General features: G+C 44.4%; 1 protein-coding gene across 2 annotated transcripts in view; it reads left to right on the top strand.

The window, feature by feature from the left end:
* The first annotated feature begins 2057 nt into the window (after window positions 1-2057).
* Syn1 (synapsin I) overlaps window positions 2058-14436 on the top strand; it is a 55267-nt gene continuing 42888 nt past the window's right edge. For both annotated transcript variants that reach the window (XM_034485442.2, XM_034485443.2), the window contains exons 1-3: window positions 2058-2598; window positions 13423-13480; window positions 13583-13674. In XM_034485442.2, the coding sequence (XP_034341333.1) occupies window positions 2222-2598; window positions 13423-13480; window positions 13583-13674 (527 nt within the window). In that variant the 5' untranslated portion in view covers window positions 2058-2221. The remainder of the gene's footprint in view (window positions 2599-13422; window positions 13481-13582; window positions 13675-14436) is intronic.

The following is a 14436-nucleotide window of genomic DNA, read 5'->3' on the forward strand; positions in this document are numbered from 1 at the left end:
TGAACCCAGCTATGTGACTCCAGATCCCACACTATTATTGCCATGTTTAACAAACCATTGGTTTCATAAATAAGGAATGAGCAAGTGGCCAGAGTTGGTAATGAGCACCGGGAATCTCATTACTGTAGAGGCTAACCTGGGCTAACCAGGCTAACCTGGGCTACATAGCAAGATCTGGTTTTAAAAGAAATTCTAAAATCTTTCAGGCAAGAAACTCCAAATATTCTTGTGTGTCTCCTGCCATTGGTCCACGATCATTGCTCACTAGGCTCAATTATGTACCCAATCGTTCTGGCCCTATCCCTTACTAAAATCCCACTCCACTTTGTTGTGAATACAGTGGCACTAGAACTGTTTCATCTTAACTGCCACATATACCAATCATAACAAATATGACTCTTTGGAGATGATTTGAAGTTCAAGGATTCCCCTCATTTGCAAAGTAGAAATTATATTATCTGTCCATCAGATAAGCCAAGGTACATATAAACAAATGACTATGGATTTGTAATTTTATTATAGCCAGATCTTACAATTTGATGTAATGGTTTCTACATCCCACTACGGCCTGGATTACTGTTTAGTCAATGTTCTATTGCTATGAAGAGGTACCATCACCAAGGCAATTCTCCTTTTAAAAAAAAAAACATTAACTTGGGGACTTTATTACAGTTTTGGAGATAAGTCAATTATCACTATGATGGGGAGCATGGGGGCATACACAGGCTTCATGTTGGAGCCATAGCTGAGAGCTACACGCTGATCCACAGGTAACAGAAACAGACAGATAGACAGACTCTGGGCCTGGCATGGGCTTTTGAACCCCCCAAAGCCCACCCCAGTGACATGCTTCCTCCAACAAGGCAACACCTTCTAATCCTTTTAATCTTCCCAAACAGTGCCACTCCCTGGTGACTAAGCATTCAAATATATGAGCCTTCTTATTCAGACCACCAAAATTACCTTATTCTTTCATATGAAGTATTATCTGGCTCCCTGTCTGCAGAGTTCTTATACATGGAAGAAGACATCCATGGACACTGATGACACTGGGTTTGGGCTATGTCCAGAGCAGAGAAATGAGGACATGTAGACTAAATAGGTGCATGTGGAGGAGGCTGAATACACATCAGAGCTAGTGCTGCAGGAAATGCTTTGGCATTGCATACCCAGAGTTTCCTTGCTCATCTGGGAACATGTGGTTTTTTTTCCTAGATGCGTGTACGTGTGTGAGATTCTCTGGGTGTGTGTCAATGTGTTGCCTGAGTGTGTAATGTGTGTTCAATATGCTCATGTGTGTTACCCTGGGCTTGTGTACAAATATACCTGGATGCCTGTGTGGTCTGTGACGTACAATACCCTGTGTCTTTCCTTACTTTTCTATTTGTGTTATTCCATGTGTTCCCTCAGGCTCTCACCACCAAGGGCAAGGATATGTAAACTAACCAAATGTCCACCTCCGCCTGTCTGGTGATGTTTACGCCACCCCCGTGCTCTTTTCTTTGCCCGACAGTGTTGTTGTAGGAGATGTCTGGCCGGGAACACTGCAGTAAAGAGAATTTCTACTTTTATGTTCCCCTCTGAGTGTGCTTCTATCCCCACCCTCAACCCCAAAATGCCTCCAGAGGTGAAAATCAACACTGGAAACCCAAGTATCTGGGAAGGGTAATGCTGTATGAGTGCAAGTTAATCTAAGGATTAGAAAAAGGCTGGTAAACAGGGTAAGATCGTGGGAGGGCGCTTCCTTACTACAGTCCGGACCCTCCGGACAAGAATGTCACCCCCACTCCCCAAATTGCGCATCCCCCTATCAGAGGGGGAGGGGAAGAGGATGCGGCGCGGCGCGTGCGCACTGTCGGATTCAGTACCGCGGACAGAGCCTTCGCCCCCGCTGCTGGCGCGCATCACCACCTCCCCAGCACCAAAGGCGGGCTGACGTCACTCTCCAGCCCTCCCCAAACTCCCCTTCCTGGCTGCCTTGGTCGCGTCCGTGCTACCGTGAGTCCAGTCGGACCGCACCACAAGAGGTGCAAGATAGGGGTGTGCGGGCGCGACCATACGCTCTGCGGCGGCAGAGCCTCGGAGCTGCCTCAGTCTGCAGCGGGCAGCAGAGGAGTCGCGTCGTGCCAGAGAGCGCCACCGTGCTCCTGAGCCCCTTGCGCTCCGCCCCCGCGGCCCACGAACCCACTGCCCCTTGGATCCCCTGCCCCAAGCCGCCACCATGAACTACCTGCGGCGCCGCCTGTCGGACAGCAACTTCATGGCCAATCTGCCGAATGGGTACATGACAGACCTGCAGCGCCCGCAACCGCCCCCGCCGCCGCCCTCAGCCGCCAGCCCTGGGGCCACGCCCGGCTCCGCGACTGCCTCTGCCGAGAGGGCCTCCACAACTGCTCCAGTGGCCTCTCCAGCAGCCCCTAGTCCCGGGTCCTCGGGGGGCGGTGGCTTCTTCTCGTCGCTGTCTAACGCGGTCAAGCAGACCACAGCAGCCGCAGCCGCCACCTTCAGCGAGCAGGTGGGCGGTGGCTCTGGGGGCGCAGGCCGCGGGGGCGCCGCCGCCAGGGTGCTGCTGGTCATCGACGAGCCGCACACTGACTGGTAAGCCGCTGTTGCGCCTCCTCCAGGGCCTGGGTCCCCAGATGTTTCTACAGCGAATGAGCAATTATCGAGCGCCACTGGTGCGCCTGATATCTGACCCTTCACCCAATTCCTTCCTTTTAACGATTTGTGCTCAGCTCTTCCTTTAAGCCCCACTTTTACCTCCCCCAAACTAAAAATGGGTACAAGGAGCAATTATCTGTTGCCTATATCTCTTCTTAATACTCATTCCCAAAAGCTTTTGGCTTCGATATATACAGAAAGCTTTCAAGGGCCAAATGTGCCCGACCTCCTCTGTCCAATTCTTGCCTGGAAGGCCACATCCCTAATGTGTCTTGTAAGCATTTATTCAGCACCTGTATTATACCTCACTGCAGAGCCCTTCCCTGGAGGTCTTTGGCTTTAATGACTTCCTTGAGCATGTTTTGAGAGCCTAGATTCATGCCCTGTTACCCTCACCCCTCTCCCTAAGGCCTTTCCTCTAATGGATCTTGTGAACGTGTATCCAGTTGACGCTATAAGTCCCACCCCAGAGCCCTCCTCAAAGACCTTTCAAACTTGTCTGTAAGCAGTGATTGAGTGTGCTTGTTGTGTGTTCCACCCGTTTCTCATCACAAGCTCTGACGCTAATGGATCCTATGAACCTTGACTGAATACCTTCTATGTATTCCAAGTCCAGGTGCGTGCGCTGAAAGGACGCATTTTCTCTGAAGGATCTAAGAGGCATAAAATGCTTAACATGTACCATTCCTAAACCTGCCTCAAATTAATCCTTTTCCAAGCACGAATTCTGTGAGGGTTTTCAAGCTTTCGGTGTGTGACTCATTACCAGTCTCTCCTCAATGACCTTTTCCTATAATGACTCTAGAAGACATTTATTGAGTGCTTCCTGAATCTCCTGTTCTCCAGACACTTTTTCAAAGGTCTTTGGTGGATCCATTCAATATTGATTAGTTCCCTAAAATGTGAACCTTGCCTAAAAATTCTTTCCTTTAGTATAAAGGTTCTTTCCTTTGAGCAAGCATCTGTTGAGTGTCAGCTATATAATCCACTCCCAAACCTTTATCCAATGCTTTTTCCTTCAGGACCTTCCGTCACCATATACTGAGCACCTTTTGCATGACCCAGCCAAAGACCTCTCCACAAAAGTCTGTGACAAGAGTTAATCCAATACTCAAACATCTGCCAGTTGCTGTGGTCACCATTTGGGTCACTTTGGCCAAAGGCGTTTTCGTTTCATCCTTCCTTAGAGCATTTATGGAGTACATGGTCTATGTCTTCTTCACAAAAATCTTCCTTGCATAAAAGGAGAGCTGTGCTTGCCTAGATCAAGTTTCTGCATTCCCTTCCCCCTTTCCATTTGGGGCTTTTCCTCCAAGGGGGCATTTATCAAATAATTCCTAGCCTTCCTCATCAAAGGTCATTTGTGAATACATTCAGTGAACACTAATTTCTCGTCCATCCTGTTCTCCAGTCTGATGCCCTTCCTCCAAAGACCCTTTCCTACAGTGAGTCCCATGAGCATTTATGGAGATCTCTGTGTTGATGCTTGCCCCTCAGATACAGTTTCCTGCAGTGGATGCAGCCAGTACCTCTGAGGTACCTGTTGTTTATAGAAAGTACATCTTCTTTCACAACCCCTAGGAGAACCTGCCCCAGCCATGAAGCCTGCCCTCTAAAAGCTTTCCTCCACTAACCCAGAACCCAGTATATACGATTTCCCCTTTCCCATTCCCCTTAGTAATCCCTGAGGATCCTCTCTTCCCAACCTTAAGTCCATATACCAAAATACTGTTAGTCTATTTAAGCCAGTCAACACTTTTTGAGCATCAACTGTATGAGTCATCCTCAGTCTCCTCTTTCCTGGGCTCTGGAAGTCCTTGCCACTGCCTTAAGAGCTTACACTCCAGAGATCTCTTTCAGTCAAAAATTATTGGGTACCATCTGCTTACTGGCTTGGTCACCCCTCCCTCAGAAGCCCTTACCATGCCATCCTTTCTAGTTAAGCCCTTTAATCCATTCTACAGATATTTGTTGCATACTTTCTATGTGACGTAACGTGGGATGCATTTGTTAAGCACTTCTCTATCCTGGGAAGAACCCTCCCTCAGCTCCCCTTTCCTCTAATCCTAACCACTAGGTGAATTTCCTATAACTTTTCCTACTTATCCCCATAAGCATTTAATGTGCACATATTGTATACTTTGAAGAACATATGCCCCTGACGTCACATTATTTCTTCCCATTATTTTTAAGATGTATTTATTTATTTAATGTAGATAAGTACAGTGTAGCTGTCTTTGGACAGGCATCAGATCCCATTACAGATGGTTGTGAGCCACCATGTGGTTGCTGGGGATTGAATTTGGGACCTCTGGAAGAACACCCAGTGTTCCTAACCCCTGAGCCATCTCTCCAGCCCTTCCCCCCAACATTTTGACTAGATCCCGCCTACACACACACACACACACTTTGTAGCCACCTCTCCAGCAGTCCTTCCCCTCACCCATTAATCCAGAAAGTACTTATGAATCTCTTGCTATATTCTGTTCAAATAACCACATTCTCATCAGTACAGCATGCTTTTTCACCTTTCCTCCAGCAACCCTTAAAATACATATTGAGCACAGTTCAGAATTCCTTCACTATAAACTGTTCCCCAGGGCACTGGCGTTGGGGCTCTATTTACTTTATTAAAGTCAGCAAACATTAATGAAACCTGTACTACATATTGGTAGAGATTCCCTCTCTGCTCCAACCCTATAAACAGGTTATTTAATTGCCCCCCCCCCCCAGTTTTTCAACTGAATGCTGGTATCCATTCCCCTTTCTGTAATGGCAATCCAATGCCTTCTTTTTTTCCTAATCTCCAGAAAACATTTACTGAGTACTTACTGAACTCAGCAGAAGGTTATTCTCCCTCTCCTTCAGCATCCTCAAAGCCTCCGTTTATTGCAAGAGCTCCTTCAGGCTTTTTCTTCTAGGTAATTTGGCCAATATTCATTTAGTGTCTGCTAGGTGTGTGGTGACGTGGACAGAAGGAGAAAGCCTAAGTATACCAGGCTCAAATTGGGAACAGAGCCCTGCATGAACTTGCAGACCTTCAGAACCATGCAAGCTTTGAGGATTTCAGGTTGGAATAAAGGAGTTTGACAATTTTAAAATAAATCCATACCTATGTATAGCCTGATGCCATCTCTCCAGTCTTCACCACTCTTCTTTGATCCAGAGCTTCTGTGCTTTGATGTTGCATCCTCTAAGATGAGAGGATTTAATTTTTTAATGTCGAAGACACAGTCTATGTATGCCAGGCTGGCTTTAAACTTATGATTCTGCTGCCCCTACCTCATAAGAGCTAGGATTTGCAGGCATGTGCTCCATCTTTTTTTTAAAGAGATAAGTTGCTCCTGTGTATTTCAGTCTATGGGTCAACTATTGCCCATGACCAGCATGCCACTTTCTTCATAAAGCAAGATAAATGAAAATAGAGAACAGAGTATGTTTTACATAGTAAGCAGTTGTTTTTAATAAGACTGTTATTCCAATAATATATATAATATATAATGTATATTATATATGACATGAACTACATATTGCATGTGTTATATAATGACTTTATAATGCATCTACAAGTATAGGATTTTCTTCACAAAATAGAATAAAGTGGAACAAGAAATACAAAACTGTATTGCATATAGTAAAGGTAATTGTTTATCAAAACTAATTTTGGGGCCGGGCATTGGTGGCACATGCTTTTAATACCAGCACTTGGGAGGCAGAGGCAGGTGGATTTCTGAGTTTGAGGGCAGCCTGGTCTACAGAGTGAGTTCCAGGACAGCCAGGGCTACACAGAGAAACCCTGTCTTGAAAAACCAAACCAAAACAAACCAAAACAAAAACTAATTTTTGAGAGAGGGCCTGGCTATGTAACCCAGGCTGGCTTCAAACTCATGATCTTCCCATTTCTGTCTCCCAAGTGATGGATTACCAGTGTGTAGGACTATGCCCAGATGAAACTTTAATTCCACTTGTATATGTATACTTATGTATATTCTGTTATACTCCCTAGAGACATGTATGATATATATTTTATGTAGTATATATTATATAAGGCATATCTGAATCCTGTTTGACATAAAACATATGGGTCTTATATAATATATGTGTGTATATATAGTATGAGTTATTATGTAAATGTGTATATAGTGGGTTATATAAACTGTGTTTCTTATTGTGGCTTCTTTTCTTAGATAGACTTCCCTGGAAACAGACCCTTCACCTTCAGCTAGCACCTCTGTTGGTCTCTGTGGCTTACTTGGTGGGTGATCCATTCCTTCATCTTTGAGGGATCCCTGAGCTTGTGTCCCCACACCTGACTCAGACTCTGGCTGCTTCTTGTTTACTTACCATGAAAGCTGAGCAAGGGGTTCCAACAGATGCCAAAGTGGGTGCCCTGGGTGCCAAATGTGCTCACTTCTGCCCTCACTGTATACCAACAGCCCTACTTCCTACTTCCTACTTCCTACTTCCTACTTCCTACTTCCTAGCTATCAATGTTACATTCTTCTGCTAGTGACTTCTCTTTACTTATCAAAAAATCCTGAAGTGCCCAGATGGTGATCATAGCTTAGAGTTTAATGAGATTCCTGCTGTGTCCCTGGTAGCAGCGTTGCCCCTTGGAGAACCAGGACTTCTAACCTTGCAGAATCCTGAGGGAACAGGAAGCACAGATTCTAAGAGTGGATCACTGGGATTGATGGTAAGCTGGGCCATTCCCACTGTGACCTCTGACTTCCCAGACTCATGTACTCTGCCTACTATGAGAATAGTATATAGCTATGATAATAATAACAATAATCATGGACTGAGGGTTTCCATTGCTTTTAGGAAGGTAATGTCCATTCTTGAATGGTGTCATCTCCAAAATGAGGTCATACCCATAGCTTCATTCTCTCAGGCCAGCAGCCTCTGGGTGGTGTGGTATGGAACCTCCATAGTCACGTCTTTGCTTTGCTTTTCTTTACTTTGTTTTGACATGTGTCCTTTGGTTTGCTGCCATGTTATATGGGATCCCATCCTGCTGAGAATCAAGTATAGTTTTAAACCCTTGGACAAGGATGCTTGCTAGTCGTAGTCAGAAAATGAAAAGGCAAACCACACATGGAAATTTCTAGTCAAAACAGATCACCATTTTCTGTATACTAGAAGAAGCCCAATGCAGTCAGCTTGCCCCAAATGGCTGCTTAGTCTTGAGGTATGGTGTCATATCAAAGAGTCAATGTTGATCTTTCTTGCTGGAAGACTGGAAAGTTGACTCCACATATAGCTTTTATCTCTGCTGCTATTGGCATTTCATTTGTGTGCCCATCTGCTAGCACTGGGGTAGCTCATTAGAGGCTGGCTGACATCATATGGCTGACTCATCCTGTCTACTTGGTTGCCTAGTACCACTTCCATAGTGGATGAAGCCTGGTGGGTGTTAGCACACAGTAAAAAGATCTTTATCCTTCCCTTTTGCCCACTTCCATATGTTCACCCACAGTCTGTGTCCCAGACGTCCTTGTCATGATCTTTTTGTCATTTTTCTTCCTGGCCCCTAAACAACCATACAAACCATTCAACATTGTCCATAAATATCTGACTTTATTTTGTGGGTGCGGTCTGACTCAACTCATAATGAGCTGTTCTGGGTACACAGTCACTTGGTACTCTGTGGTCAAACATTCTGTCTCTATCAGAGAGAAACACTACAGTGGAATCTGTTTATAATATGGTATATAATAGAGACAGGCATGGTAGCATTTGCCTGCAACCCCAGCTCAGGAGACTAAGGTAAAGGGATCACTAGTTTGATGCCAGCATGGGCTACATAGCAAGTCCTAAGGCTTCTCATAGGCTCCACTGTGCATCTGTCTCCACTTCTGACACCTCTGGTATCAGAAGACTTGGCAGGTCAAATAGCCTAAGTGGTAAGACTGTTTGCACTACATCTTGGATCTGCCACTGAGCCCCCTTATACTCTGATCCATACTCATAATTGATAACTTTACATATCACTTGAAACTTGGGTCCTGGTGTAGAATATGATGCTTCCAGAATTTGAAAGAAGCCTGCCTGCTGTCTCTCTTCACAGTGAGTAAAAGGCATGGAATGCAAAACTCTGCTCTACTCTTTGGAAGTGTTGGTCTGGCATGGTTTTGGTCACTGGATCCCTGAAATATTACTACCATGGTATGTCCCTGGGTCTTTGAATGGATTCTCTACTGCCCACTCAAGCTCATGAGCCTTTTGATGTTTGAGAGACATACTCTTAATATGTACCCTAGAACAGCTTAGAACTCACTAGGTTGCCTAAGCTGGCTTCAAATTCATGATCCTCCTGCCTTAGGTTTTTGAGTTCTGTGCTACCATCCCCACCTCAGATCACATGTTTCCTATCAAGGCAATATGCAAACCATCTCTTATTCATCTTGCATAATCCACATGAGGTAACTGATATAATGGTCCAGTGTGATATTCTGTGGGATGTCCAGATGCTCCAGATTCCTCTGAACTATATTATAATGTAGGTTGAAAGAAACAGCAGAGTGCTATATAGGGAAAAACCATTGACAGATATTGTCCTTGCCACATGAGCTGCTTTTGGTCCTCTTTTCTAATCAGAATTGAAGAAGTATATTTGCCAAATTAATGGCTCCATGTCATACTTAATACCTTATTAATCTGCAATAATAACATGTCCACCACGGTAGCTGCAAGCAGAGGTACTAGTTGGTGGCATTTGCAGTGGTCTACAAGAATTCTCTGGATCTGTCCAGTCTCCTCAGAGACACAACTGGTTAGTTCAGTAGAGATACAATGAGAGAAGTACCCTTGTATCCTCTCGATCTTTCTGAGGTGCCTCATTTTCTACCATTTCCTCCAGAATGCATAGATAGCATTGCTTTCAATTTACTGTTGTTTTGCTCTGTTTTTCCCGCCAGTGCCAGGGTTGAAACCTAGAACTCCATACATATTAGGCAAGTGTTTTTGCCACTGAGCGATACACCCAGCCCTGATTTACTGCTACGGTAGGGACATGGAGGTGCCATCTCAGAAGCTTCTATTTGGACTTCTCCTCTGCACTAGCTCTTAATCCCACTGGGGTCAGTCATGGATATGAACATTAGGATGTCTCTAGGTCTGGGGGACATACTGTGAACAGGATCTAGTTAGTGGTCTGAGCAGGGCAGGCATTGATTTATAAAGTACCTGGTTCATGTAAGGCATTCTGCATTTTCCCAAACAGAGGGAGGCTATCTCTGGAGTAAGGGTGAGTAAACTGCTTCTGCTGGTACAATGGGTTCAGGTGGGCCTGTAAGGTCAGGACATTTAACTGCATCTATTCATGTACCCTAGTCCCAAGCCTTAGGATACCACGCCTGTCCTGTTAGGGCTGAGCATGGTGTGGCAGAGAGGTAGACCACCCTTCTCTGAAGTTCCACCATACTTAAAGTTAAATCCTGAGCCTGGTCCTCCCTTCCTTCCATCTGTTCTCTAGCTACACCTTAAGGTTTCTTTAAAAAGAACCAGGGACATCCTATGCATTTCATATTTTACCTTGAGTTAGTTGCTATATCAGATTTTTCTACAGTTAACCAGTGCCATTTAACAAACAATTACCACAATCTGGCTACCATTTCCCTCACATCTGTCAAGTATCAAGGCTACTTCACCAGCTGCTTCACTTTCCTCCTCTAGATTCCTGCTGCAGTCCACTATCAGGAAAAGTCACTGCTGCTCCCAAACACCGGGGTCCCATGGTGCCACTCTTCATCACTCAAGAGAAAAAAATCGTATTTTATCCTTTGCCACTATGACATCTCCAGTGTCATAGGGCCTGCCAGATGTCACGGTTCCAACACAAACTGCACTTGCCTCAGAAGAATTGGCATGGTGATAGCATGCTATGGGTTGTCCTGTCACTAAGGGTGTTCACTTCCAACTGGGAGCTGGATGATCCAGCTACAGAATCATGTTAAGAGTCTTATGTAGTTTGACTCCTATGGCCTAGTATTTTAGGTTGGCTTTCTGGAACAGACTCAAGAGGCAGGGATTTTCATGCAGAAGGCCTAACTGTGTATGCTTTAGGAGTCAAAACACTGTAATGAGTAAAGAGTAAAGGAAAGGCTAGGCCATCATCAGGTCAGAGGCTTCAGCTGTTCCCAGGGGGGTGCGCTGGAGCTGAGATGGCCCTTCAGAGTCAGCCCAGAATGAGGAAAAGAGGCTAGCCTTCTTTCTTAAAGTTATCATTGCTATGTTGAAACACCATGACCAAAAGCAAGTTGGAAAGGAAAGGGTTCCTTTGGATTGCATTTCCACATCATAGTTCATTACTGAAAGAACTCAGGGCAGGAATTCAAAGAGGGCAAGTGCTGATGCAGAGGCCATGGAGGAGTGCTGCTCACTTGCTTGCTCTCTCTGTTGCTTGCTTAGCCTCAATTTTCTTTCTTTTTCTTTCTTTTTTTTACTTTTCAGTGGTTTTAAGAATCAAATGTGGAGGTCTAGTTCATTTCAGCTCCTTCACTGCCAAACAGTGGGGAGGGGGAAGGTCTGCCTCAGCTTCTCTGCCTTCTCCTTGTCTACAATGACTGGGGTGTATGAAGGTACCTGCTACAGTGAGCCTTGAACTTCACTTTATCCTTGTTGTTCTTGATCTTGCTGGATTTTCCATCCTTCTCCTAGGCTGTGAGCAGAAAAGTCCTTGATTTCCTCAGTTTCTCAAGCCATGGTGAGAATGCTCAGCACCAGCAAGCACCCCCCCCCAAAAAAAAAAAAAAAACCTGAGTGATAGAACCAAAGAGTACAAGAAAAAACTAGCCTGCTTTCTTTTAGAACCCAAGACCACTAGCCCAGGGGTAGCACTATCCACAGTGGGCTGGGCCCTCCTACACCAATTGCAATTAAGAAAATGCCCTACAGGTTTGCCTACAGCCTGGTACATTTTTCTCAATTCAAGTTCCCTTCTCTCAGAAGGGAACTTCTTAACTTGACTTAAGCTTGTGTCAAGTTGACATAAAACTAGCAAGCACACCTTCATGTTCCGTTCAAGATCAGAAACAGTCTGGGCCAACCTCAAGAAATTAAACATTGTTGGGCATGGTGACTCATGCCTTTAATCCAGTTACTTGAGAGGCAGAGGCAGAGGCAGGCAGGTCTCTGTGAATTCAAGGCCAGACTAGTCTACAAAACAAGTTCCAGACTAGCCAGGGCTACAGTGTGAGACCTTGCCTGGGGGTGAGGAAGGAAGGAAGGAAGGAAGGAAGGAAGGAAGGAAGGAAGGAAGGAAGGAAGGAAGGAAGGAAGGAAGGAAATTAAGTATCACCTTGGCCAACGGAGACAAAACCAGGAGCTGTCAAAAGGACCAAGACTTACTGATCCCAAAGAAGAGCCCGAGCAGAACACTATAGTAGACACTATATTTATTGTCAACAAACAAAAGAAAACTTGAAAAGCAATGATGGATGCATTTTTTCAGTTGAGGCTTCCTCCTCTCTGATGACTTTAGTTACTATTAAGTTGACATAAAACTATTCAGCACACCCTTATACCACCATAAGGCAAGAGATAGGTCAGGCATTAACCTTAAGAAATTAGGTGTCATCCACATTTACCACCAGTTATAAATGGAAACCCAGCAGATCTTAAAAGATTCTCTTCTGATGTTTGTGAGGAAACAGTGTGTGTGTGTGAGAGAGAGAGAGAGACAGAGACAGAGAGAGAGAGGCACAGAAAGGGACAGAGACACAAATGCCGAGACAGAGAGATCAAAGAGATACATGGTTTACAGAGAAAAAGGAAACAGCTGCTCTTGAGTCCTTTTGTGCTCATCAGTGAAGCCAACAGAACTCATTTGTGCAATATACATATATCAGACTTGCTGACTATGTACATGCCAGTGACCAGTGTTCCTAGGAGTCTCTCTTACTTTCATCTCCCTTCCATGAAAATCAGAACTGTAACTTCTGTGAAGAAGCCTGTCTGGTAAGAATCATGAGCCTGGGAGAGAAGGCTGCTGAAAGCTGAGTTTTAGCTGGGTGGGGCTGGAAACAATGAAAAAGCAATTTGTGACATGCCTACTGCTGCTGCTGCTGCTCCTCTTCTTGTGGCTTCCCGTCATCCTCAGATGCATTTCTCCCTCCCCCATCATTGCTGGCTACAGCTTCTTTTCAACCAGCCACAGCCTGCACTTCTTAATTGGCAGCTCTTATTCAGACGCAATTGTCCACCCATAGCAGATGACACCCATGATCAAGGTGCTGCTTCACGGTAAAGGAGAGAATAGAGAGTCACTTTGGACCCTTGCAGACATAAGTACCAAGAACCACGCAGACACTGGAACACGCCACACGACAGGCACATGTCATATATTTACACTCTCTGAGGTTCTTAGCCATTTACAGACCTCCATGAAGTTCAAAGTCTGTTATAATTGCCACAACACCACTCATTTTCCACAGCTTTTACTGAAACATTTAGAATAGTAATGTGGTGAGAAACCATATTTTGGGACATGCCTGCTCTCTATGGCCTTTTACAATGTCTTTATATAATATATATATATATATATATATATATATATATATATATATATACTGCACTAGACTTTATTGTTCACAAAGTATTGTCAATTAATTTTTACAAACTATTACAATTTTAAAGTATTATGCAGTTTCTGTACCAGCACTGAAGGGGAAAAAGTTCAAGGGACCATCCATCCTGGGTGTGGTCCTCATGTCTGAGATCTGAACACTAATTGATGTACCCTTCTGTATTTCTCCCCAGGGCAAAATACTTCAAAGGGAAGAAGATCTATGGAGAAATTGACATTAAAGTAGAGCAAGTAAGTTGAGAAGGCACACTTGGAACTCCACTGTCTGGGCCACAGACCAATTATTCACACTTACATGATGTGGGCAAATCACTGATTTTATGTCTTTTCCAGGCTGAATTCTCTGATCTCAATCTTGTGGCCCATGCCAATGGCGGATTCTCTGTGGACATGGAAGTTCTTCGGAATGGGGTCAAAGTTGTGAGGTGAGCATGAAAAAGGCATACTGGTACTATAGGGGAAAGCATAAGGGACTCCCTTAGAACTGATAAAGAGTCGCTAACTCCCTACATATCTTCAGTGAGCAAAATCTTAGGTGCAGAATATGGCAGGGGAGGGGGAGTGAGTCTAAGTAGCCAAAGAGCCTAGCAGACCACAAGGAAACTTCTCAATTATTCATTCAATAAATATTTGTTAAACATCTACTTCATTATAGGTTCTATCCTCAGCACTTGACACCAACAGACATTTAGTTAGCACCTACTGTATGCCAAGAACTCTTCTACATGCTGAGTGACCTAGTGGTAAACATAACAGAACAATTCCCTAAAACATAAAGCCCTCTGCCCTTAACTTGTTCTTTGAGCAGATAATGAGAAAATATAAACAGGAGGGAGAGGCAGGCAGATCTCTGAGTTCAAGGCCAACCTGGTCTACAGACTGAGTTCCAGGTCAGCTAGGACTACACAGAAACCCTGTCTCAAAACAACAACAACAGGGGCTGGAAAAATGGCTCAGTGACTGCTCTTCCAGAGGTCCTGAGTTCAATTCCCAGCAACCACATGGTGGCTCACAACTGTAATGAGATATGTGATGAGATATGATTCCTGCTTCTGGTGTACATGAAAATAGAATATATATATATATATATAAAATAAATAAACAAATCATTAAAAATAACAACAATGACAAAAAGTGAAACCGCAAAGGAAAACAGTAAAGCAGATGCAAGGCTTGTTGGAAGATAA

This window comes from Arvicanthis niloticus, chromosome X, assembly GCF_011762505.2.
Source record: "Arvicanthis niloticus isolate mArvNil1 chromosome X, mArvNil1.pat.X, whole genome shotgun sequence".
Taxonomy (NCBI): Eukaryota; Metazoa; Chordata; class Mammalia; order Rodentia; family Muridae; genus Arvicanthis; species Arvicanthis niloticus.